At 49.0% G+C, this 24,599-nt stretch overlaps 7 protein-coding genes and 1 non-coding gene across 8 annotated transcripts, besides 1 other annotated feature; 4 read left to right on the top strand and 4 right to left on the bottom strand.

The window, feature by feature from the left end:
- Positions 1-224: 224 nt before the first annotated feature.
- NFIA_058430 (uncharacterized protein) lies at positions 225-1,085 on the top strand (the record flags this gene model as incomplete). Its single annotated transcript, XM_001258388.1, has 1 exon — positions 225-1,085. The coding sequence occupies one exon, from the start codon at positions 225-227 to the stop codon at positions 1,083-1,085; it is 861 nt and encodes a 286-aa protein (XP_001258389.1).
- A 173-nt stretch (positions 1,086-1,258) lies between these two features.
- NFIA_058420 (heat shock 9/12 family protein) lies at positions 1,259-1,648 on the bottom strand (the record flags this gene model as incomplete). Its single annotated transcript, XM_001258387.1, has 3 exons — positions 1,259-1,301; positions 1,359-1,551; positions 1,615-1,648. 3 exons carry the CDS (start codon positions 1,646-1,648, stop codon positions 1,259-1,261), a joined length of 270 nt encoding a protein of 89 aa, XP_001258388.1.
- A 980-nt stretch (positions 1,649-2,628) lies between these two features.
- NFIA_058410 (NYN domain-containing protein) lies at positions 2,629-4,190 on the top strand (the record flags this gene model as incomplete). The annotated part of the gene is made up of 2 exons (XM_001258386.1): positions 2,629-3,513; positions 3,570-4,190. 2 exons carry the CDS (start codon positions 2,629-2,631, stop codon positions 4,188-4,190), a joined length of 1,506 nt encoding a protein of 501 aa, XP_001258387.1.
- Positions 4,191-4,732: 542 nt separating this feature from the next.
- Positions 4,733-5,481, top strand: mog1 (Ran GTPase-binding protein MOG1; the record flags this gene model as incomplete). The annotated part of the gene is made up of 2 exons (XM_001258385.1): positions 4,733-4,809; positions 4,872-5,481. 2 exons carry the CDS (start codon positions 4,733-4,735, stop codon positions 5,479-5,481), a joined length of 687 nt encoding a protein of 228 aa, XP_001258386.1.
- A 404-nt stretch (positions 5,482-5,885) lies between these two features.
- NFIA_058390 (SprT family zinc-dependent metalloprotease) lies at positions 5,886-8,871 on the bottom strand (the record flags this gene model as incomplete). Its single annotated transcript, XM_001258384.1, has 3 exons — positions 5,886-6,227; positions 6,676-7,774; positions 7,850-8,871. 3 exons carry the CDS (start codon positions 8,869-8,871, stop codon positions 5,886-5,888), a joined length of 2,463 nt encoding a protein of 820 aa, XP_001258385.1.
- Positions 8,872-9,337: 466 nt separating this feature from the next.
- Positions 9,338-9,426, bottom strand: NFIA_058380. The gene has a single exon. It is a non-coding gene; the product is annotated as a tRNA-Pro (tRNA).
- Positions 9,427-10,254: 828 nt separating this feature from the next.
- On the bottom strand, positions 10,255-11,930 carry NFIA_058370 (glycoside hydrolase family 72 protein; the record flags this gene model as incomplete). The annotated part of the gene is made up of 2 exons (XM_001258383.1): positions 10,255-10,976; positions 11,030-11,930. The coding sequence occupies 2 exons, from the start codon at positions 11,928-11,930 to the stop codon at positions 10,255-10,257; spliced, it is 1,623 nt and encodes a 540-aa protein (XP_001258384.1).
- Positions 11,931-12,800: 870 nt separating this feature from the next.
- Positions 12,801-12,836: a microsatellite.
- Positions 12,837-18,151: 5,315 nt separating this feature from the next.
- NFIA_058360 (1,3-beta-glucan synthase) lies at positions 18,152-23,970 on the top strand (the record flags this gene model as incomplete). Its single annotated transcript, XM_001258382.1, has 3 exons — positions 18,152-18,288; positions 18,337-23,619; positions 23,676-23,970. The coding sequence occupies 3 exons, from the start codon at positions 18,152-18,154 to the stop codon at positions 23,968-23,970; spliced, it is 5,715 nt and encodes a 1,904-aa protein (XP_001258383.1).
- Positions 23,971-24,599: the final 629 nt, after the last annotated feature.

Below are 24,599 nucleotides of genomic sequence, written 5' to 3'. Positions count from 1 at the left end.
CCAGGAGGTCACTACAGTGAAAGCGGGAAGTCGGACAACAACAAACCCCGCGTCCGATTCCAATCCGCCATCGACCATCACATAGACATCTCGAGTCGACCTATGGGAACGCCGGTGGCATAATTGATAAACCTCGATTACACGCGGGAATTGATCGATGCGGTCTGGTTTACAATCTTGCTTCTCTATATACCAGTCAGGAGTTTTCTCGGACCGCATTCGCGATGGACAGCCCGCTCCTTTCCCCCGCAAAGGCACGTCAAGCAGCCATTCAGGCTAAAGACTGGGCATATGTGAATTCGTGGCTAAGTCGCCAATACTCGCCGAATCCGGTACCGAATTTTGAACGAAACGAAGACACCTTGCGTACACTTTTAGCTCTTGCTGCTGCTAACGACGCAGCGGACGAAGAGGCCGCATTGCTCCACCGTGCGCGCGAGGAAGCGATTCGGGACTTCAGGGAGCGGGAGGAAGCTGAGGATAAACAGAAGAAAGAACTACTGGATGAGCTGGAGCTTTGCCTCGGTGAGAACGGAAAACGAGATCTCGACGATTTGGCGGAGACGACTGCTGTCCTGGGGGCTCTACGCACAGGGACCAGAGACCTTGGTCAGTCAATCATCGAGCTCACAGTAGAGGAGTTTGATGCTCAGGAGGAACTTTCTAAGGTTGGCATGCTACAAAAGCATCTGGAAAAGGAACTGGCCGCTATACAGGAACAACTTGATCAACTCAAGTCTGACCCTGCATTCGAAGTACCTGCAGACCTCCCGGCTCAGACCGCGGAGTGGTCGAGGAGTACCAAAATGCTCACTGCAAAACTTACCGAATACCAAGATAGGTTAGCAACTTTGGGAAGAAACAGCAGCAAAGGTCCTACAATCGAAGACTTGGTCACAGAAGAGAAGCAAATAAGCCAACTGAAAGGCATCATTCAGAGTCTGGACCACCGATTAAAAATGTTCCATGATCTGCCGAAGGACGTTCAGGGCGCTCGGGCACAATACAGGCAGCTCGAGCGAGAATTGAACCAGCTCATTGAGCGACGGGACTCGATGTTTGAGAGTTTAGTGGAGAAGAGATGAACTACGGATATAGGCGAGCATGTGAGCTACTTTCAATCATGAAGACATATCATTCGTAACTAATAATGACAAAGGGTATGAAAGCATGGTTTCTGAAGTGCTATCGTGAACTCATAATTGGAATCATGATATCAAGCTGCCCAAGCTATTCGTTCGCTTCCAACAGAGCATATCTAGTGGTTGCCGAGGCCGACGGCGTTCTTGACCTTGTCACCACTGCACGAAGACAAGTCAGAACTAGTTGCAAGATCAGTCTGTTTGAAGAATACTCACATAGATCCGCCGGCACCGCCGTGGGCATGGTTGTCATGGGAACGCTGAGTCTTGTCGAAAGCCTCCTGAGTGCCGGACTTGCTTCCGTCGGTCTGCAGACCACGAGCGACACGGTCGCCGGTGTCAGTAACGCCCTCCTTGATCTTCTGCTGGGTGGACTTGGTGGAGTCAGGAGTGATCTCCTCCTTGGCCTCTGCACGTTTGTGTTAGTGAACCGTACCAATGGTTGCAATGTATGGAGATGCGTATCACATACTGGTAGAGAAATCCTTGCGACCGGCGTCAGACATTTTGAAGATGGTTTGATAAGGAGAAAGTTCTTAAGGTTGTTTGGGTTCGAAAAGTGTTTGCTTGCTTGTGGATTGTTTGGATTGTTGTGATTGTTGATGTTGAAGGAGCTCTACGCTGGTCGAACGAGACCTTTATATCTTTCTCTGCCTGCCATTTCTGGACCCCTGAAACTTGACTGCTTCAATGACGTCGTTTGAGCAACTTGTATCTTGCGATATCTGTAATTAGGATTGCGACTATCCCAGGTACATAGCCTGTCATAATCCACAAGTGCTTGCAAACAGCCATAGATACCCCACAACTTGCCATCGCCGAGCCCTGTGCCTCGGACATGACATACGATGGATCTAACGTCACCATTACGAAGCTTGCCCCTGACTCGTGCGCAGCCATCGTGAGGCTTGAAGCTGTGACGTTGAGGTTTAAGCCACAACCATCAGAGCAGGTAATATGGTTGACCCATAGTTACTTATGAAGCGATGACGTCCGGATGATTTACGGCTAGCCCATATGTGGTTAGCAATATTCTTGGCAGTTTTGCAGCTATGTTTGTATCGGATTATCTCTCATTGCGCCCTCCGCAAAGGCTATACCGTTTATGGAAATGAGTTTTTGATTGCGACGAGAGAGAAGGCGGTGGGAGGCGACAGAATAATCGCCACCCATCGAGTCATCTTGCAAGGGAAGGGTCATGGTGTATGCCCGATCTGCCTTCTCTATCATCTACGTTTCCTTCAATGCTTCTGGCAGCAACGTTGTCTTGTGCGATTATATCGACAACCATGTTGACCTGCTCTACCATTACATCTTGTTCTTTGTTATCATATTGTCATCTCTAGTCATTTTATCGTATTGTCGCTCCAGTTTAGTTTACCGTTCTTCGTGATCCTTTCGAAACCCCGCATTATCCGAGAAGCGCCTTGACGCTTCCAGAACTCTGAAGCATACGTATCAACTCGAACCATCGCGTTACTTGTCAATGCCATCGTCTGCTGAAACAGCTTCGAACTGGGACTTCACTCCGGTGTTGAATCTGCTACGCTCGCCTGCCTACGACGGGCGTGAGCAATCCCATCCAATTGCCCACACCAATCTATCTCCTGCCTTTGAGAAAGAGGACATCGAGAAAACTGCCAATGATTCGAGCGGTGGCTACCCGAGGCTAGGTGATTTTGGCCCTCTCTGGGATCTCCTTGGTCGCGGTAGTTCACCGGGCGCGAAGACAGAACAGTCTCTGCCTCCTAGGGCTACTCGTGCTGAACAGCCTCAGAAATGCAAGCCGATTCAGATCCTCAAGAGTCCTATAGCCACCGCAAAATCTGCCGAATATACTATCGAACAGACGTCGCGGGCTGCCCCTAGGCCGATCCTTAGTTCAGATGCCTTTGAAGCTCAACTCCCTAAAAAGAAGGCTGTAGCAGAAAACAGCACAGCTTGTCAGAGCCCCCAATCGAAAGTTTCTGATGCCAGCTCGTCGGAGAGTAGTGCGGAAGCAGAGTCGGACGGCAACTTCAGTGTCTTTGACCCACCCTTGTTGAAAAAACGGGGTGCCGTGTCCTTCATTCCCTCTCAAGTCTGCACACCGGCATCCAATGCTGAGCCGTGCGACACTCCGCCATCGTCTTTTGATGAGCTGGAAGGGTCCCTTACAGCTGAAACTATCAAGAGCTTGCCTACTGGCCCTATTCGTGTGCAGCCCATTGCGTATAAGTCGGCAGCAGACCGAAGAGTTGGTCTCCTTACGAAACTCCTGAAGAAATTTCCTGAATACGCAGAAGCCGTGGCTCAAGTTGGCCGGTCTCCAAGCACTAAATCGAACAATCAGGCGTCTCGTCCCATCCATGTCTTTGTGGATATGTCCAACGTGAGTATTTGGTACACCATCATTTCCATGATCGTGACTAACTTTGGACATCACAGATTATGGTTGGCTTTCATGACTCTGTGAAGCTAGCTCGCAATATACCTGTGAAGACTCGCATTCGGCGCCTACCCCTCTCGTTTCAGAACTTCTCCTTGATTCTCGAGCGTGGCCGCCCCGCTGCCAAGAGAGTCTTGGTTGGCTCTGATCGATTTGCAGCCATTGACGAAAGTCAAAAGCTGGGCTACGAGGCCAACATACTGGATCGGGTTCACAAGGTGAAACATGTGACTCGTCGTCAGTTGAAGTATCGGAAGAATCCCCGAGTCAGCTCTCAGGAAGGAGGCAGCGGTTCTGAAACGAACGATGCGCCGGAAGAGCGATGGGTTGAACAGGGAGTGGACGAAATTCTGCACCTGAAGATCCTAGAGAGTCTGGTGGATACCGATGAACCGGCGACTATTGTTTTAGCCACAGGGGACGCAGCGGAAGCTGAGTATTCAGGAGGCTTTATGAAGATGGTGGAGCGAGCACTGCAGCGAGGATGGAACGTCGAGCTTGTGAGTTTCTCGCAAGTGACGAGCTTCGCCTACCGTCGAAAGGAATTTCGCGCGAAGTGGGGGAAACAATTTAGGTTTATCGCATTGGATGAGTTCAGTGAAGAGCTGTTAGACATGTGAGGCCAATGATATTTATATAGGTTATCCGTGCACTTTGTTTCAATCGTGTAGAGAGGTACCTTTAGCGTCGAGCAATCCGCTAGCTTGGAGGCAGCAACCGGAGGACCGACAACCGTCTTTCTACAGTTGGTCTTGCGCAAATAGTAAAGTAGGCATCTATCTACGAGATGTAGGCTCCAACTTTGCTTCAGGGATACTGTGCTTCAGAGCATATGTAAACATTCATTCTCCAATTAAGCACTCATAGAGGTCAAATCCGACCAATCAGACGAACGGGAACCCCTCCAGTCACGACCGAAGGCGGACGTCATTTCTGCGGCGGAATACCGTCGACCGCAGTCAACAGCTTCGAAACAATAGACACACTGAGAAATGGGATGATAAATACCTCCGAGGCAGCTTCCCATACACTTACCTTGGCTAACTCGGCTCACCCAGATCACATTTCGCTCGCCCTGTGAATATTGCGTTGTCCGTGATTATCGATTATCTCCGACAGCTTCCCCGCGTTGAAAGAAAATAACTACGTGCAACAAGACGATATGGCTACCTTTACTGAGCAGCCCTTCTACGGCGGTGCAATTCAGGGCATTATCCCCGAAGGCTGGGTAGACGGAAGGTTAGTACATCGCACATTCCTGCTCTTCAAAAGGCATCCAAGCTAACATCTTAGGGAAACAGCTCCCTCCGCGAGATCCCAGACCACCAAGTACTCTTCCTCTCCCCGACCACACTCTCAAGCTTCATCGTCGAAGTCAACCAGCGCGTCACACAAGAGCAGGCACTATCAACGCTAGACGCGCAGGCCGCCGTCCGCGGCGGCATCCCCGCCACCCACGAGACAATCGACAAAGCAGCCGTCATGTACCACCTGCGTGACCTGTGCGACGAAGATGACACACTGCAGGTGATCATCCCCGCTACAGCGGTAACCCCCGCCAAGATCCCTGCCTCTGCGCGCGCGCATGCGTACAAGGGCGTCGTGCAGATGACGACGCCGAAGCGGCAGCGGAGGGATACCAATACGGGGAGGATTCCTGTTTCGGTTGGGGGTGCGGCGGCGGGGTCTAGTGTGGACGGGCCGCAGACGTCGCGGGTGACGGTGCATTATCTGCTTGTGCGGTTGGAGGCGCAGGAGTCGGATCTGCTTATTTTCTTTAATGTCCCGCATGATGAGTTTGATTTGTCGGGGGATCCGCGGGGTTTGTCGAAGGAGGAGGAGGTGGCTACTGAGGCTATTGATCGGTTGGTGCAGACTTTGGAGGTTAGGGACTGGGGATTGTTTGCTTAGGACTGGTCTTTGGTTGCAGAAGAGCTGGGAAATGCTTACAGTCTGGAAACTGGTGTCATTACCTACACGGATACAATCTTTGATTGCTTCAGGAACCCCATTACTAGCACGACTAGTCGACATGAAGAATGGTTATAGAATATCAATAGAATTTAATCAACGAGCAGATCTCTCTCCTTTTGTAAGCCGGTTCTGGACTCAGCCTTCTACCTTTCGTTTAGCTCTCCTAAGAATCAGAGGTACTCGAACTCCGTTCCAGAGCCGGTAATTCCCGCCCCTTCATCCATTCTGAATGCAATACCTGTTCCGCTGTCGCTCTTTCCTCTGGCCGGAAGGCCAACATCGACCGAAGCATGCCCTCAAAAGCTCTCCTTTCTGCCTCCGTCACAGTCTCCAGGCCCGCCTCAGCCCGAGGCTCTTGTATGCTGTAGTCGAGCCTCTTGTCCAAGGTTCGGCCCACACCATCGTCGCTCCCAGACGTCTCTGGCTTCAGAAGCCTTACGCCATCTTCGTTGAACCATTCCAGTCTTCTGCTCCGCTTTCTCCACCATTCCGGTGATAAGAGTGCCTAGGACTTCGACTTGCTCCATGGTCACGCGGTCGACAGTCGGGAAGAAATCTTCAAACAAAGGTCGCTGGCCAATAATTTCCCAGATGGTACAGGCAAGTGTCCAGATGTCTGAAACAAAGGAGAGCGGCTCCTCCGAGAATCTGGCCGCCGGTGGCTGGAGGAGAGGAAGGGTCTTCTAGGAGAATCTGAGCTCTGATGACACCATTATCCAGAAGGCGTGACGGGTAACATCTAGCGCGAGAAAGGAGATGTGCGTTCTCAGGATGATATATGGAAAAAGTATAGCGGAGATATCGATTATCTATGAATTTGTATATGCAGACCGAGAAACGAACCCATATAAACAATCTTTAAGAAATTTGGGATGATTTCTTCCGTATATAATGTCAAATGTGCCTCTTATCTACATTCAGCATCCAAATAAGGTTGCTTGCTTTTACCGGTTTTCAAGGATAGTTAAATAGATCCCTGGTAGGAAGAAGGGGAGCAAGAGAATAAATGTATGAGAAATTTTTCATCAAGTCATCATAAAGAGCGCTCATATGTCGGAGAAATGACTAGATCCTATAACTTTGAAGGAGAGATAAATGTTTCCAAAGGGACAGACAGCAGGCCAGTCAAACCTCCACCTCCGCTCTCGAGCTGTACAAACTGACTTCGCCAAACACTTTCGCCATATCCTCGACGGATTTCTTTTCGCACCGCTCTGACGGAGGGGTTGGTTGCTTTTTCCTGGGTGAGACGTTTCTCGGCTTCGGCTTGATTTGCTGCAAAAGGCCTTTGCATGCGCCGCAGCGAGATTTGGCAGTGTCAATGCTCTTCGAATGCCGGCCATAGTTCTGACCGCAGTCAACGCAACTCCAGACATATTTGTAATCGATCTGGTAGCTGTGTTTCGTCGTCACTTCAACTCTTCCGCCGTACACAGGGTGGTCTTTCAAGGCCTCTTTGCATTTGCGACCCCAAAGCTTAAAGCTTGCCCCATGGGGGTTGTTGTGGATGTTTGAAATCATGTAATTCGCCAGATGGCAGTACTCATGTGCCACTGTGTTAATCAGTCGATCCTCGCTGTCGATGATGCGCTCTGCAAGCTCAATTGTAGCATGCTGCTTGATCAACGTCGATGGTTCAGATCCGCTTTCTGATGTTCGAGACTCTTTTCCAATCTTCTCGCGTTTCCAGTTAGCACGGCCGGCTGTAGTCAGCAGGTTTTTGCTCCAAATGATCCGTACACCGCCTGTTTCTTCTGCGAGCTTTTGGATTTGGCCTCCAGAAACGGCCTCATCTAGAACCTTGAGAAATTCATCTGCGATTTGCGCTTTCTTGTTGTCAAACGACTTCTTGCGTGCTAGAGCAGCTTTCTTCTTCTCTGTCTCTGCTCTCTTCAACGCCGTCTTGCTTGGAGTTTTGGGCTCTCTATGCCTTTCACGGGGTCTTCGCATGTTTTCGTAGTTGGTATCACCATCTGACTCCTCAAATTCTCGTAGGTACTGCTCTAATTTCTTTTCTTCTTTCTGCGGAGAATGTTGGTCGATCCAGTCATTTGTGGCGTCTTGGCTCCAGAAAGCATCAACGCTCTCGCGATATGGGGTTGGCGGTATGCAGATCCTGCCCTTCGTTGGTGATCGAAGAAGGCTTTTAGAGGGACTGGGAGGTGGTGTTTCTAGAACCGCCAGAGAAGCTTCTGATTTCTTTGTGGGTGAATCAGTATCCGCTGCAGCGCTTGTCGGATATTAGCAGCGTGCAACAGATAATGAAGTGATATAATGGCCTAAGGATCGCCTGAAACCCACTCACCTGTCTCTTTGAAGCTGGGAGTCAGTATCAGAGTCCTCCAGGTTCAGCACTTTCATGGCTTTGGTCATTGTGGAATTTTTCACGTGTGATTTCTCAGGTTTTGGTTTCAGCTGGGGGGATGGTATTGTCATCGTAGGTGGCAGAGATGGTTCTAGGCAGAGGTCATTTTTGTATGAAGGGTTCATCAAAGCCTCCTTGAGCTCTGCTTCAGGGTTTGGTCGTCTGCCTCTTAGCAACCTTCGCCTTGGTCTTGGGGGAGAGATCCTTTCCGGGCTCTCTTCCTCCTCTAGATCATCTGCAGATGTCTCATGGTAGCTCAGCTCTTCATTGTCGCTGACTATGAAATCGTCCAGAGAACTAAAGCTGTTGTCTCCCCCTTCATCTTCTGAATTAGACTCCTGTGACTGCCGATAACTCAGAAATCTGAGGTTTCCCTCCTTCTCTTCCATATCCTGGCGGGCATTCCTCCTTGTTGGCGAATACCGCGAAGAGGCATTGGAGGAATGCCTGGATATTGTCGGTGCATTTTCCTCTTCCTCCCCGTCGATGGGGTCGTTCTCCTTCGCATAGTCATATGTTTCCAGTTTTTGAGTTGGTCGGTTTCGTGGTTGTTGCGAGAGTGGGAGCAGGAGTGAGTTGACATGTGCTTGCTTCAGCGGAACTGTTGTTTCGATTGCCTCCTCGGGGGCAGAACTCATGGAGGATCTATATTCCTGGTCCACGTCGCTCGACCCGTCACTATCGGGCAGTATGTTGAAGTTCTTTGCCAAAGTCGCCTTCTTTTCCCGTTGTGATCGATTTCTTCCCAGCGGTGGTCTTCCTCCAAATCCATAAGATCGGTCTTTGGCCCATGCATCGGTTGCTATCCTCCATTGTTCCTCCCTGTCTTCTTCTGCCTCTGTTGTGGGTGACCAATCTTTGAATATACGTCGGACGGAAGTGTGTGGTTCCTTCTTCTCGGATAATTTTGTCAGTTTCCGAGCAGTTGTCTGCTTCGCCGGCGTTGCGTTGAGTCTTGCCATGATTCGTCGCCCGTCCTGCGGCTTCCCTCTGGGTGTTGTGCAGCTTGTCCCGCGTCTCCGATTGTGACTGCGAGAGAGAAGTAGGGCAACGAAGACGATATAGGTCTTCTGTCACTTTGCTTTCTTGGTTGTGGACGAGAATAATATATATACATTCGTTTGCTGGGAAGATGGTGTCATGTTGATAGTCCGAGTATAAAGTTGGAAGTTGGTGGTTGACATGGCAACCGCATCCAGGTGACCCGGGCTGCTGTGATGATGGAGGACGGACGAGACATATCTCGACAGCCGGCATTAAGGTGCAGTCTGCAGGATGTGTGTATTTACTTGCTTTCTACTAGGGGGTTATCTACCCGTCCACCAATTTTTGTGGTAGGTATTATATATTGTCTAGCAATAATAAACAGATGTTAGTACCATGGAAGTAGGAAAATCTACAACCACAAAAAAGAAAAATAAGGATCAGGGCCCGAGCCGCGGATCGAACGCGGGACCTCTCGCAGATATGCTTGGGTTTTTCCCTAAGCGAGAATCATACCACTAGACCACCCGGGCAACTGTGCTATGCAAGCAGCTTAATTAATTATAGGAGCCTACCCAGGGAAAATGGTGGATTCTCTCCTCATGGATCTATACACAAAAAGCCAGGGCTTCTAACGCAGTTTCAGTTTGATGCATGTTGCTTAACACTAGGGTTCTTGTAGCTATCTTGATGACCACACAGACTGCTTTTAAATTGGTGGGCATATTAGTTACCAGTGTTATGCGTACTCGGAGTGATATGCAAAAGATATCATACCACTAGACCACCCGGGCCTGGTTGTTAAGGAAGCTCAGCTAGATAATTTAGTGAACCAGCAAACTACCAGTCCTCAAAAAACTCCTTATGATGGAAGGATGTCTAGTGAGTTCCTGTTGTGTGTTCGTCGCAGCTGCTGCTAATTGCTTGTTTACCCGATCTACCTATGAGCGACTTACCAGCATCTAAGACAAGGATAGGTATTGAACACAGCCGGGACAGCACTTATGGAGTTGTCTCTGGTTATGCTGGCATCAGTGATATATATCATGATCTCCGACAACACGCAATTCTAGAACCTCGTCCAACATGGCCATAATCGGAGAAATCCTACAATCTACCATACAGTCAACTCATGGAAGGACTCACGACCCAATGGATTAGGTAGAACTCATACGGAGTATATGAACGCCGTACACCTACTAAGGATACATGTTTTTGGACAAGGCCCGAACCTCTCACTCCCGGCCGGATTCGCAGCATGGACATTATCGCCGCAACACAAGGAAACCATGACAGATACTTTGTTCACACAATGCCGGGACTAGAGACCACGCGCCGCTAATGTACACAGAGCCGAAAATCTACAGCAGAACCATACCAGCCCCGGCAGCAATGGCAGTAACCACATACAAACCGAGCTGCCAGATCCCAACTGTGACTTTCCCGGGAGCATTCACGTATGCAGTACCCTCAGAGGTCGACGCCGATGCACTACCAGAGGAGCCAACCGCGGCCGCACCCGCAACCCCGGTCGGGGAGCTAGTTACAGTGCCTGTACCGGAATTGCCAGCCTCCTTCAAAAGCGCGGAGCAAGTGCCGCTGGGACTGCTGGAAGTCCGAGTGGATGCAGCGCCGTTGAAATCGCAAGCAGACTGGGCCTTGCCCTTGGCGGACTGTTGCTCGTAGTAGAGATTCATAGCATAAGACAGCTGCTGCTTGGGACTGCAGACACTGTACGCGCCATACTTGCCGGTGGTTGCGTTGGTAGTCACTCCCTCGCAGACATCATAGCCGCAGACGGTCCCAAAGAGCTTCTCGACCTGGTCGTCCGATATAGTGTCCTTCAATGCGCAGCTTAAGCTGTCCTCCATGCACGAGCAAAGGTCGCCGTTTGGCGAGGGCGGAAGGGGACTCGCAGTTGCAAGCCAATCGCCGTTGACCGGTGGGCATGACTGAAGTGCACTGTTTGTTGGGGTGTATTCGCTCTTCTTGGTCCCAGAGGGAGTAGCACTAGCCAGCTGCTGGGAAAGATAGCTATAGTCGGCTCTAGTGCTTACCTTGTCGCCATCAATGCTAACCAACCCTGCGGATCGTTAGTCGCAGAACGTAGGACAGATAGAACCACCAAACACATACCGTAGTTGTTGGCCTCCTGGAAGTACATATAAACAATACCACCGGACCAGACATCAGCCATCTTCGGCCCATAGAGCGCAGAGACTTCAGTAAACTTGCGAGGCTCAACCGCATTGCAACCGTACTCAGCGAAGAAAACAGGGACCGAGTAGTCGCGGAACTCATCAGTACGAGTCGAGTAACCGGACTCCTCGTAGTTAGAATCTCCACACCAGGAGTAGATGTTGTAGCCCCAGAAATCAATGCTCTCCTCCGCATTATCGCAGTTGAAATAGTCGGCCATCTTCTCACGGATTGACGAATCGTCATTAGTAGCATAGCCAACTCCCATTGGGCGGTAATTCTTTGCTTTGATGTATGCCTTCATGTCTCTCACTGCAGCTTTGACGAAAGCACTAGCATCCGTTGTCTGCTTCGTATTTGATACTTCGTTTCCAGCAAAGAACCCGATGACGTTGGTATATTTGGCCAGAGCGTCCACCACAGTGACGTATCGGTTAAAAAGGTCGCTGTCCCACTTTGGGTCGTTACGTATAATAGATTCCCCCGGGGATGAGAGGTCCGCAATCACATAGATACCGGCCTGGCTGAGAAGGTCCATGCACGTCGTATGGTCCGCGGTCGGGTCGACGGCATATACACGAATTGTGTTGGTACCAAGCTTCTCGAGGTATGGAACGTCCCGCTTACAAGCATCGACGTCGGCTAGAGGATCCTTGAAGCTGTTGGAGGACTGGCTGCCGGAATAGTCCTGCTGGTAGGCAACGCCTCGGATATAAAACTGGGTGTCATTGCTCTTGTAGAAGAATTTGGACCCCTTGATGACGATAGGGTCTACATCTACAGCGCTAGCACTGCTGGCAAACAGTATAGCACCTGCGAGGATGCTGCTGAACCTCATGTTGATGCTTCAAGGAAGGAGACTGGAGCTGGATCACGGAATACTCAGAGTCAGAGTCAGGTCGAGTGCCGTGTACGAAAGAATGGTAAGCCCAAAGCGGGATTCAATTAGGAAGAGTTTTTGAAAACGAAGGACTTAGTCGACCGAATGAGCAAGCGATTGTAGATGGGAAAGCCCGAAGAAGATTTCAAGGAACGACAGTGGTATTAACAAAGAAGATGAAGAAAAGAAAGAACAAGCACACAAGCCAAAGACAAGCGACACTCTTACGGACGGATGTACGCACAACAGAAAGACAAGGTGAGTCGCTTGAGCCCTGGAAATTCGTCCTCTTCTATGCGACAGGCGGACCCTACCTCAAAGGCCTCAGGGAGTCGAGGATAGAACGCAGAGGCCCACCATCATCCCGCTCTGCTGGAGCCCCAGGGCATCCTGCATGGGGTGATATTCATGTTATCCACTGTTGATCACAGGTGATAATCGGTGATCTTCCCGTCCCGCGGGCTCTTATTTGCTCCGAAGCAGATGGTGGTGCCCTTGCCGCGGGAGATGTCGATATCAGAGGGCATCCGGAACACGCAATGCAGGTCCACACCTCAGACGATCAGGGGTCCGAAACCCATGAAGTCTAGATAGAAGAGGGACAACAATAAAGCTTATTCAATCCGTCAATCAGCAATGTGTTGGCTGGAGAGCAAGTTTATGCACCGTGTACCGAGTGTGGGCTGGTAACTTCCCTTTTTAGAGGTTGTTCGGGAGGAAGGAACAGAACTACCTCTATGAAGTAGATGCCTTGTCTACCTAGCGACAGCCCTGGAGGTGTGTATATGCTCTCCCGCCATCCATATTCGAACTCATGGCACGTTGCATAAAAAAAAAAAAAAAAAAAAAGAAAAAAAGAAGAAACTGTGCAGAGTGGGCGAATGCTATACCCAAGACTTCGGACAAGGCCATGTTCGCTTAGCAAGTGCTCCTGGTCTACAATCTATATCCCACATTTCTAAGAGATTGACCAAAGTCCAGGTCGTGCACAATCGAGTTTTATCGTTATACTGTAGACAAGTTGTTGGTATTTGGTACTAATTGTGTTGGGAGAAGATGCTTCAAAGGTAACGTCATATCCCTCTTATTGTTCAATCAGTACGCAAATATCATGAAGAAGCAGCTGCGCGGCCTACACGATCAGAAAATAAAAAACATGTCCGAGCTAACCACAGCCTTTTGGATGGTGAACCCTATGTCAAATAAAGAGTGTTTCTTTTTGAGCGTGTCTTCCAGCTGAGTGCCATGTATACTTGGAGGGGCTTAATTCGGCATACCTGGGCCAGCATGGACACTCAAGGTTGACCTCGCATGCCTCTCCTTGATTCTGGGATCTCGAGTAAGCTCTGTGGTACTTAACCTGCGTAAGCATCCAACAGTATGAGGAGTAATGGCGGCGTAGAACCTAGTCAAGAAACAAGGCCAAACCTCAGTAAATATAAGGTACAATAGGTAATAAGCATCCATACATATTCTTTCTCCGTCCGTATACCATGCTTTCGGTCCTTGTCATGGTACTCGAGCATCATCCCGTATACCATTCTCTTAATGGGTACTTGCGCGTGACTCGGCCATTGATTTCATTTCATGGCCTTTCCCTCGTGCACAGGGAATACGGAGTACTTCAGAGAGAGCTGGCTCTTCAGATGCTCACAGTTTATTATATTCGAAACCTCAAACTCACACCTGCCAAAGCCGCCGTTTTCTGCGCTTAAGCTTATCGTTTAGCGGAATTCCACCTGCTGTGATACATATAGACTCGGCAATCGACATAAAGGAACCATTATAAGCTTATACCAGCCACACACGTCTTGTGTCAGGCCTAGCTTGAGCCTTGAACATATTGGGACTGGCCTACTCAGCGCAATACAGGAGAAGACAGGTCAATTGATAAACAGCTAAAGGCGCCGGCCGCTTGTCAAGTTAACAGTGTTTTGTGTAAACTCGATGTATTCCGAAAGCATCGAATAATGTCAGAGATGAGGGGCCGGCCTCTGTGGACCGCGAATCCCTGATGAGAGCTGAATGTTGAGAGTTAAAAGGTGAAACCTCCTTTTCTGGTCCATGTTTGACCATTCAATCACAGCCGTTTAATTAACTTGCCACCGTTGGCCGCAAAGTGGGACTGTGCTATTTAATTGGTCTTGATGTATTACTAGCTCCTGCCCCACCATGCCAATTTCGCAATCCATAGCTCTCAGCCACTTCAATTTTGAACATTGAAGATTGGCTCAAAAGGTACAAACTCCGCCAGGATACTGAAACGGGCTAGTTGAGCCACAGCGGAGATGTAATTACCTGGCGTAATATATGTCCTCTCCGAATTCTCAAAGCTTCCGCAGCGTAGTATCCACCTGCGGATGAAAGAATCTTCGAGATGGCGTCTCTGAAATGGAAATTTGTCGGCCAGGACGTCTGGTCCTTTTTGAGTAGATGAGATGGTGATAATGCACAATATCCTGCAAGGAGAGCACTGCAATTGTTGAGTGGATAATCTGACCTTTGTTCGACAGCTCCTGGCTCCCTTTCCTCGGTCGCCACAGGGTATTTGTGGACTGTGGCCGCCGATTGACGGAGCTGTATCTAATACAGAATTAGATACCTGGATCATAGGTTGCATGCTTCATTTGCCTGAGTGATAGATAATGCGTCATGCACATTTACCTTATCTACCAACCAGCGCTGTAGCTAATCTGTATGTCTAACCCACCTACAGAGGACTTTGTATGACAAACCTTGTGAGATCTGTGTCCTACATACATCCTGTAGTTAAGGAGTTTTGTTCAACACACACCTACACGGACGAGAGTACCGTGGACATTAGGGGAGAAGGATGGTGGTACTGGTAATTAACGTCAATGCTCAGTAACCAGTTCCATGGATGTCGGGAATCAGGATCAGGATACCAAGCGATAATCATCCAATTGGGGATTGTGATATATTTGGAAACACAATTTCCGCCTAACCATACTCTGTCGGGAGGTACCTAGCAATAATAATTTCCTCTTACTACTGTAAGTGATGAGGTTCAAAATGTCGCATAAAAAGGAGGATGACACGGTTGTACTCGAATAAATCAGCGTAAGAGTGATTACATTGATGGCTTTGTCTAGACCACCATTAAAAGAACTTGAACCAATAGTGCCATAGTCTGTACTCCATAGAAGTGGAATTGCAATCTTTTGTACGGAGTACTCAGTGTGGGTCAACTTATCTCCGATTCTAATTTCAAAATCCAAGCACTAGTAGTTTGAAACTTGTTGGCCGTATGAATGAGATTGGCTCAACTACCATGTTAAATCTCGGCTGTTCTGTTTTCGACTGGTACTATCTAATACCTAAAAGTCATGACAATTTCTAAGGGAATGAGGCGGAACGCAGGAAAGGCAACATTCTAGAAGCGATGATAGTTTGGTCTGAATTATCAAGTCCTTATTCTGTACAGACAACGCGGTGGATAAGGTAATCAATTAGCAGTACTTAACTTAGTAGGCTCGCCGAAAGAAAATGTAGCTCAGTTGATGGTGGATCGTTTTGTTCTACGAGGGGCACAATGTGGCAGTACGATTGCATCATAATTCTGTTCTTAAGGCTTTGTGTGCTTCCTACCTCTGTACACTATTACTACGGTCTTCGATGGGCTACCAACTTGGAGAAGTCGTCTATGGTGTGCTGTCAAGGATATCATTCTGTCAGCCAACAGCGGGTGTAACGTTCGAGCTTCGAACCTGGGATATCTTAGCTTATACTTTTCGGAATCGCCAGAGTGCTGGCAGCGAATTTGGTGATGTGTCGATTTTAAATGGAGGACGCCGTCCTGACACCGGACCATTAAGATCGGCAGTCACTTATTTCTGCGGCACCATACCCTTTAGGCTTAAGACTTGGTGTTACAGTGTTATCTTGCTTATTCTGCCAAGGCAAGGCTGATACCTAGGGATTATTCGCAGACCATACCTCGTAGATAGACCATACAAATCTACCAAGCGTAAACTCTTTGTACGTACTCTTCAGAGTGGCGAAACTGATTCTATTCATGGCTGCTTTCAGCTATGAAAGTATCTAGCTTCTATATTAGGCACTACCTACTGCAGTCTATACGTAAGTTCCTACGTATGTGACTTTGTAGTTTGTAGCTTGCATCTTAATATGGAGCAAATACCCCATAAATTCGAAGAGTCTCATGGGTTTGTGATGGGCGGCGGAACCTTGACAGAATTCAATGCAGGTACGTATTTCATATACATAGCAATTAATATAACAATAATTGACTTGTTATTTAGACTCGCAACTGCAATATTAGTGCAATCCACTATGCAGCATAAGCAGCAGCAAATATACAAGTAATTGGGACGTGATTTGTAGGGGCACAAGTCGTTAGTGTCTTATTGTTGAAAGCATAATGCATCCATGGTAAGTAACTGATTTTTAAGAGTCTCCTTACAAGCCATGCAGATATAAGCTACCTATCAGAGCATTAATAATCATAAACAAAGCTTTTTCTTCTTCAAGTCCTAACCGCAACCGCATAGCGACGCATTCATAGGGTTGCCACTCTGATATATGCTGGCGCTGAACAGAAGTCTCCAAGACCCATTGACAGGAATGGGCAATGCACATCCCTGCATACCAAAAGTTCACAAACAAGCTGTCGACCACAAGTTGCTGTAATTTAGTTCCTGCGTACTGTGTAAAATACCTACCCAGGTACGGACCATGTATTAGGTCCCTTGGATAGTTACGTACCTATCTTTGTTGCGTCTCAAAGAACGCAGTGGGTCTGGTTTCAGGGGCCGCCCGGCGCCATCAGCTTCCATGGTTTCCGGAGTCTGCGGTGGCTGGTCATTTGCTACTGTGAATCCACCACTACACTTTAGCTTGTCTAAACTTCGAATCTCAACCTGCTTGATGTGGTGGCTTTAAGACTTGGAAAGCCAACGCATTATTTGACAATTAAAAGTAGTGGGATTAAGAAAACATAAACGCAGAATAAAAACTTTACAGATTCTGACAGTACAAAGCTGTTTGGCTCCCTCTCTGGTTCTCTTATGAGAAAGTTGGCCTGGCCTTAATGGTTGATTTCTGCCAACCTCTCCCAAATCATAAAGGGATGAGCCACATCTAAGTTGATGTATTTATTGTATTTAGGTCAAGATGGTACCTGATACAAATTTAGGTAACCCATACAACAGTGGACCTTTCTAAGCATGGTGCAATGCCTGCATTATGTCTAACGCAATTGCTAAAGTTACCATACCATACCGGTCTAGTACCTTCCCCACCTACTTCGTGCTTACCATACATACATTTGTGTACACTTTAGGCCAAAATAGCAGTAAAGGAAGGTAACACCTTCATGTGCTTGATTGTTGCCCGTAAGTTGGCAGATCCAGATCCCAAAATAACCACAATTGCCGTAGCGCCAGCATTTTCCCTGAGTTGGTGGTCAATCCTTTTCCTTTTCCTCACTACTGTCCAACTCAAGTCTTCCCTCCCCTACCTTCATCCATCTCTTGGTCATTTTCCTTCTGTTCTGACCACCCTCGTTTTGACGTTCCGTTCGCTCTTTAATATTGTTATTGTCAGAGGAAGGAAAGTAGAAGTTTTTCTGGCGACAAACTTCGGCCAAACGCTCCCTTCCCTTCTTTCTGGCTTTCGTTTGAGGAAAGAAGAGGGAGACCGTTTTCTGCGGCCTGGGCTGTTGCATCAGAGACTAAATCTGCAGTATCGATTCTGCAATAGGTTACTTCAGCTTTTCCTCAGCATCGACTTTTTCTCTTTCTTTTTTTTTTTTCGCTTTTCTTATCTTCCCTCTCGGTTTCCACATCCGCTCGTTAATCACCTTTGTCGATAACGGTCATCTGGTTCATTGTTTGGGTTGAAGAATAGTCCACCATTTCATCATCAACAAAACGGCTGGGCAGTCTGGGACTGGTGAATTGTCAATATAGATCACGACGCGTCTGGTTTACTGCGACTCGAGATTCAACCCTTGGAGACGGTTGCGCTGTTGTCGATCGATGCTCTGATATTGTGGAACGATTGGTCTTTAACTTCTTATCATTTAATGGGTAGACCTTGATGTGGGTTCCGTTGCACCTGTCATCCCTTTTGCGAAAGTACACCAGAAGCTAAGAATCTACCGTCCGCCACAGAGCTGTCAACAGTTTCATTTCAGCATGTCGGGATATCAACAAGGGGGAGGCCATTACAACGATGGCTATGGCCATCAGGAACATGGTGACTCCTACTATCAAGATGAGCATGGGCAGGCTTACTATGACCATGACTATGGTGATGGCTACTACGACAGATCGTATGTCTCCAACCTTTAGGTTTGCAGACACTTACTAACCTGTCATAGCGGGTACTATGGCGCGGACGGCAACCACAATCAGCATGAAGGAGGATACTACGATGCTGGTCAGCCGCACGATGACTACTACGGTGACCAATACTACGACCAGGGCAATGGCCAGCAGGGCTACGATAATCGGGGAAGACGCCGAGGTGATTCAGAAGAAGACTCGGAGACATTTAGTGACTTCACCATGAGGTCTGAAACCGCTCGTGCGGCCGACATGGACTATTATGGTCGCGGTGACGAACGTTACAACAGCTACGCCGATAGCCAGTATGGCGGACGTGGGTACGGGTACCGCCCACCGTCATCCCAGATCTCATATGGGGCCAACAGGTCCTCCGGAGCATCAACCCCAGTGTACGGCATGGACTACGGCAATGCTCTGCCCGCCGGTCAGCGATCTCGAGAGCCTTATCCTGCGTGGGCGTCGGACGGCCAGGTCCCCGTTTCCAAGGAGGAGATCGAAGACATTTTCCTCGATCTAGTGAATAAGTTCGGTTTCCAACGAGACAGCATGCGCAACATGTATGATCACTTGATGACGATGCTGGATTCGCGCGCTTCCCGGATGACGCCCAACCAGGCACTTCTTTCTTTGCACGCCGACTACATTGGAGGTGACAATGCCAACTATCGGCGTTGGTATTTCGCTGCCCACCTGGACTTGGACGATGCCGTGGGATTCGCCAACATGAAGCTTGGAAAAGCCGACCGTAAGACAAGGAAAGCACGGAAAGCAGCCAAGAAAGCGGCCCAGCAGAACCCGGAGAACGTTGAGGAAACCTTGGAAGCCCTGGAGGGTGACAATAGCTTAGAAGCCGCCGAGTACAGATGGAAGACTCGGATGAACAAGATGTCCCAGCATGACAGAGTTCGCCAACTAGCACTGTTCTTGCTGTGCTGGGGCGAAGCCAACCAGGTCCGGTTCCTACCGGAGTGTCTTTGCTTCATCTTCAAATGTGCCGACGACTACTACAATTCGCCCGAGTGTCAGAACCGAGTTGAGCCTGTTGAAGAATTCACCTATCTTAACGAGATCATCACGCCTCTTTACCAATATTGCCGTGATCAGGGCTATGAAATCGTGGATGGGAAATACGTACGCCGTGAGCGCGATCATAACCAGATCATTGGTTACGATGATATGAACCAGCTTTTCTGGTACCCAGAAGGTATCGAACGGATTGCATTCGAGGACAAGACGCGCCTGGTTGACATCCCACCGGCTGAGCGGTGGACAAAGCTAAAGGATGTCGTCTGGAAGAAGGCTTTCTTCAAGACTTACAAGGAAACACGATCTTGGTTCCACTTGATCACCAACTTCAACCGTATCTGGGTCATCCATCTGGGCGCTTTCTGGTTTTTTACTGCTTTTAACGCACAATCGCTCTACACCGACAATTATCAACAGCAAGTGAACAACAAGCCCCCCGGTTATAGGATTTGGTCCGCCGTTGGTTTCGGAGGTGCCCTCGTCTCTTTCATCCAGATTGCAGCTACTATCTGTGAATGGATGTACGTGCCTAGGCGCTGGGCAGGTGCTCAGCACCTCACCAAGCGACTGATGTTTCTACTCCTGGTTTTCGTCATCAATCTGGCCCCTGGTGTGTTTGTCTTCGCCTACAGCAAGAGCATGGGCATCAGCAAAACCATCCCTTTGATTATCGGTATTGTCCACTTTTTCGTCGCGCTGGCAACTTTCGTCTTCTTCTCTGTCATGCCGCTTGGTGGGCTTTTCGGCAGTTACCTCAAGAAGCATGGCCGTCAGTACGTGGCTAGCCAGACATTCACCGCAAGCTTCCCACGGCTGCACGGCAACGATATGTGGATGTCCTACGGCCTATGGGTCTGCGTCTTCGGTGCTAAATTGGCGGAATCGTACTTCTTCCTGACCCTGTCTTTCAAGGACCCGATCCGAATTCTCTCACCCATGCAGATACATCAGTGTGCGGGTGTGAAATACATTGGGAATGTTCTGTGCCACAAACAGCCCCAGATTCTTCTCGGCTTGATGTTCTTCATGGACTTGACGCTCTTCTTCTTGGACAGTTATCTTTGGTACATTATTTGCAACACTGTCTTCTCTGTTGCAAGGTCATTCTACCTGGGTGTGTCGATCTGGTCGCCCTGGAGAAATATCTTCTCCCGACTGCCCAAGCGTATTTACTCGAAGGTTCTCGCCACCACCGACATGGAAATCAAGTACAAACCTAAGGTATTGATTTCTCAAGTCTGGAATGCCATCATCATCTCAATGTACCGGGAGCATCTGCTGGCCATAGACCATGTTCAGAAACTCCTCTACCACCAGGTTCCGTCTGAGCAAGAAGGCAAACGGACCCTGCGTGCGCCCACTTTCTTTGTGTCCCAAGAGGATCAATCTTTCAAGACTGAGTTCTTCCCGCCTGGTAGTGAAGCTGAGCGTAGGATTTCGTTCTTCGCGCAATCACTCTCTACCCCCATGCCCGAGCCCCTTCCTGTGGACAATATGCCTACATTCACCGTTTTGATCCCCCACTATAGCGAGAAAATCCTTCTCTCCCTGCGTGAGATTATCCGCGAGGATGAGCCTTACTCTCGTGTGACGCTGCTGGAATACCTCAAACAACTTCATCCTCACGAGTGGGACTGCTTCGTCAAAGACACCAAGATTCTGGCCGATGAAACCTCCCAGTTCAATGGCGAACCTGAGAAGAGTGAGAAGGATGTTGCAAAGAGCAAGATTGATGACCTTCCTTTCTATTGCATTGGTTTCAAGTCCGCTGCTCCAGAGTACACCCTTCGGACTCGTATTTGGTCCTCATTGCGTTCACAGACTCTCTACCGCACCGTTTCCGGGTTCATGAATTACAGCAGGGCGATCAAGCTCTTGTACCGGGTTGAAAATCCAGAGGTCGTGCAGATGTTCGGTGGCAATTCGGAGAAGCTCGAACGAGAACTTGAGAGGATGGCGCGCCGCAAGTTCAAGATCGTCGTTTCTATGCAACGCTACGCCAAGTTTAATAAGGAAGAGCGTGAGAATACCGAGTTCCTTCTCAGGGCTTACCCTGATCTCCAAATCGCCTACCTGGATGAGGAACCCCCGGTCAATGAAGGTGAAGAGCCCCGTCTGTACTCTGCCCTTATTGACGGACACTGCGAGCTGTTGGAGAACGGTATGCGGAAGCCGAAGTTTAGGATTCAGCTTTCTGGAAACCCAATTTTGGGAGATGGGAAGTCTGACAACCAGAATCACTCAATCATCTTCTACCGTGGCGAGTATATCCAAGTGATCGATGCCAATCAGGACAACTACCTCGAAGAGTGTCTCAAGATCCGTAGTGTCCTCGCCGAGTTCGAGGAATTGACTACTGACAACGTCTCGCCCTACACGCCCGGCATTCCCTCTACGAACACCAACCCCGTGGCCATTCTTGGTGCCCGTGAATACATTTTCTCCGAGAATATCGGCGTGCTCGGTGACGTCGCGGCTGGGAAAGAACAGACTTTCGGTACCCTTTTCGCTCGTACGCTGGCTCAGATCGGTGGTAAGCTTCACTATGGACACCCCGATTTCCTGAACGGCATCTTCATGACAACTCGTGGCGGTATCTCGAAAGCTCAAAAAGGTCTGCATCTGAACGAGGATATCTATGCCGGTATGAATGCCATGATCCGTGGTGGTCGCATCAAGCACTGCGAGTACTACCAATGTGGTAAAGGTCGTGATCTCGGTTTTGGCTCCATTTTGAACTTCACAACCAAGATCGGTACGGGTATGGGCGAACAGATGTTGTCCAGAGAGTACTACTATCTCGGCACTCAACTGCCTCTCGACCGCTTCCTGTCATTTTACTATGCTCACCCTGGCTTCCACATTAACAACATGTTCATCATGTTGTCGGTGCAGATGTTCATGATTGTCCTAATCAACCTGGGAGCTCTGAAGCACGAGACCATCACTTGCCGTTACAACCCTGACTTGCCGATCACGGATCCTCTTCGACCCACTTACTGTGCCAATCTCACCCCGATCGTCGACTGGGTCAACCGTTGTATCATCTCAATCTTCATCGTCTTTTTCATCTCTTTCGTCCCACTGGCTGTCCAGGAACTGACAGAGAGGGGAGTATGGCGGATGGCCATGCGTCTAGCCAAACACTTCGGTTCTGTCTCCTTCATGTTTGAGGTGTTTGTCTGCCAGATCTATGCCAACGCTGTCCACCAGAACCTTTCTTTCGGCGGTGCGCGATATATCGGTACTGGTCGTGGTTTTGCCACGGCCCGCATTCCCTTTGGTGTCTTATACTCGCGTTTTGCAGGTCCATCCATCTACGCTGGCGCGCGTTCGCTGCTTATGCTTCTGTTCGCGACGTCCACCGTCTGGACGGCGGCTCTCATTTGGTTCTGGGTCTCTCTGCTTGCCCTCTGCATCTCGCCGTTCTTGTTCAACCCCCACCAGTTCGCCTGGAATGATTTCTTCATTGATTACCGCGATTATCTCAGGTGGCTTTCACGCGGTAATTCGCGCTCACACGCTTCTTCTTGGATCGGATTCTGTCGTCTCTCTCGTACTCGGATCACTGGTTACAAGCGCAAGCTTCTGGGTGTGCCATCCGAAAAGGGCTCCGGCGATGTTCCTAGGGCTCGTATCACCAACATTTTCTTCAGCGAGATTATTGCACCCCTGGTACTTGTTGCCGTGACGCTGGTTCCCTATCTCTACATCAACTCCAGGACTGGAGTACGTGATAACCCGGAACCTACGGATGCCATCATGCGAATCGCCATTGTTGCCGCTGGACCAATCGCCATCAACGCAGGTGTTGCTGGTGCTTTCTTCGGCATGGCCTGCTGTATGGGACCCATCTTCAGCATGTGCTGCAAGAAATTCGGTGCTGTTCTCGCTGCCATTGCGCACGCTATAGCTGTCATTATACTGCTCGCCATCTTCGAAGTCATGTTCTTCCTTGAATCCTGGTCCTGGCCGAGAATGCTCATTGGCATGATTGCAGCAGCGGCCATTCAGCGTTTCATCTACAAGCTCATCATTGCCCTTGCATTGACCCGCGAGTTCAAGCATGACCAGTCTAATATCGCATGGTGGACCGGCAAGTGGTACAACATGGGTTGGCACTCGATGTCACAACCCGGCCGTGAGTTCCTGTGCAAGATTACAGAGTTGGGTTACTTCTCTGCAGACTTCGTTTTGGGTCACATACTCTTGTTCGCTATGCTGCCCGCCCTCTGCGTCCCATTCATTGACAAATTCCACTCGGTCATGCTCTTCTGGCTGCGGCCAAGGTAAGGAACACTTCTCACCACGATATTTGATCGTACCTTGTCTAACACTCCTCTAGTCGCCAAATCCGCCCTCCAATCTACTCACTGAAGCAATCGAAGCTCAGGAAGAGAAGAGTCATCCGCTTCGCTATTCTCTACTTCGCGATGCTCATTCTGTTCCTTGTCCTTCTCATTGCTCCACTTGTTGTTCGCTCCATGGGACTGGTTAAAGCTCCCAATCTTCCATTCAACTTGCTCCAGCCTCTTGATAAGGACAACAACGACACTATGGTGACATACACCGGCAACAATATTCCCGCTGGATTTGAGCCAGTCGAGAGCGCCTCGAGCGTGGCTACTGCAACGAGCTAGAAAGCGCTGTAATTTTCTTTTAATTCTCGACTCTCTCTGTTTGCCTGTTTCCAGATATTTTGCAGAAATGGCATCATGAACACGAGCTGTATAAAGTATCCAGCGCCTCGAAGTCGCTGCTGAGCCGCATAAAGTCGTTGTTTTTCATTGTTCAATTTGTTTACTGTCTAGTTGTTTTCGAGGGCCCTGAATTCAATACAGAGGATTCATCATCAACTGCATTATCAAGGTTACTAGTACTCTGATCCTAGGCATCATGCATGGTATTCATTTGGCAATCCACACGACCTTGAGATCGTTCGTTCTCGGGGGTCCAGGACATCGCTGCTCCGTATTACATTGCGGGTTACAATGACAGCCTCATGTGGGGATCATCGCGAAGGATAACAACAGGAATATCAGTCTGGTACTTCAAGATACATTATATGGGTCTCGGCATCTGGATGGAAATAGGACTTTAGTATCTATACTTCGTAGTGTCTGTCATTTGTGTCGTTGTTGCCTGAGAAAGAAACCCTTTTAGGCACGTCACGTGCGCAACATTGTTTCGCCGATCGTCCTGTCCTGACTCTGGATACCCCAAACCGAGGGCTCATCTTTCGTTGCGTTTCCCCAGATAGTCCCTCGTC

This window comes from Aspergillus fischeri, genomic scaffold (genome assembly GCF_000149645.3).
Source record: "Aspergillus fischeri NRRL 181 1099437636266 genomic scaffold, whole genome shotgun sequence".
In the NCBI taxonomy this organism is placed as follows: Eukaryota; Fungi; Ascomycota; class Eurotiomycetes; order Eurotiales; family Aspergillaceae; genus Aspergillus; species Aspergillus fischeri.
The sequence above is the reverse complement of the archived record's forward strand: the minus strand, read 5'-3'. Positions and strand labels throughout refer to the sequence as shown.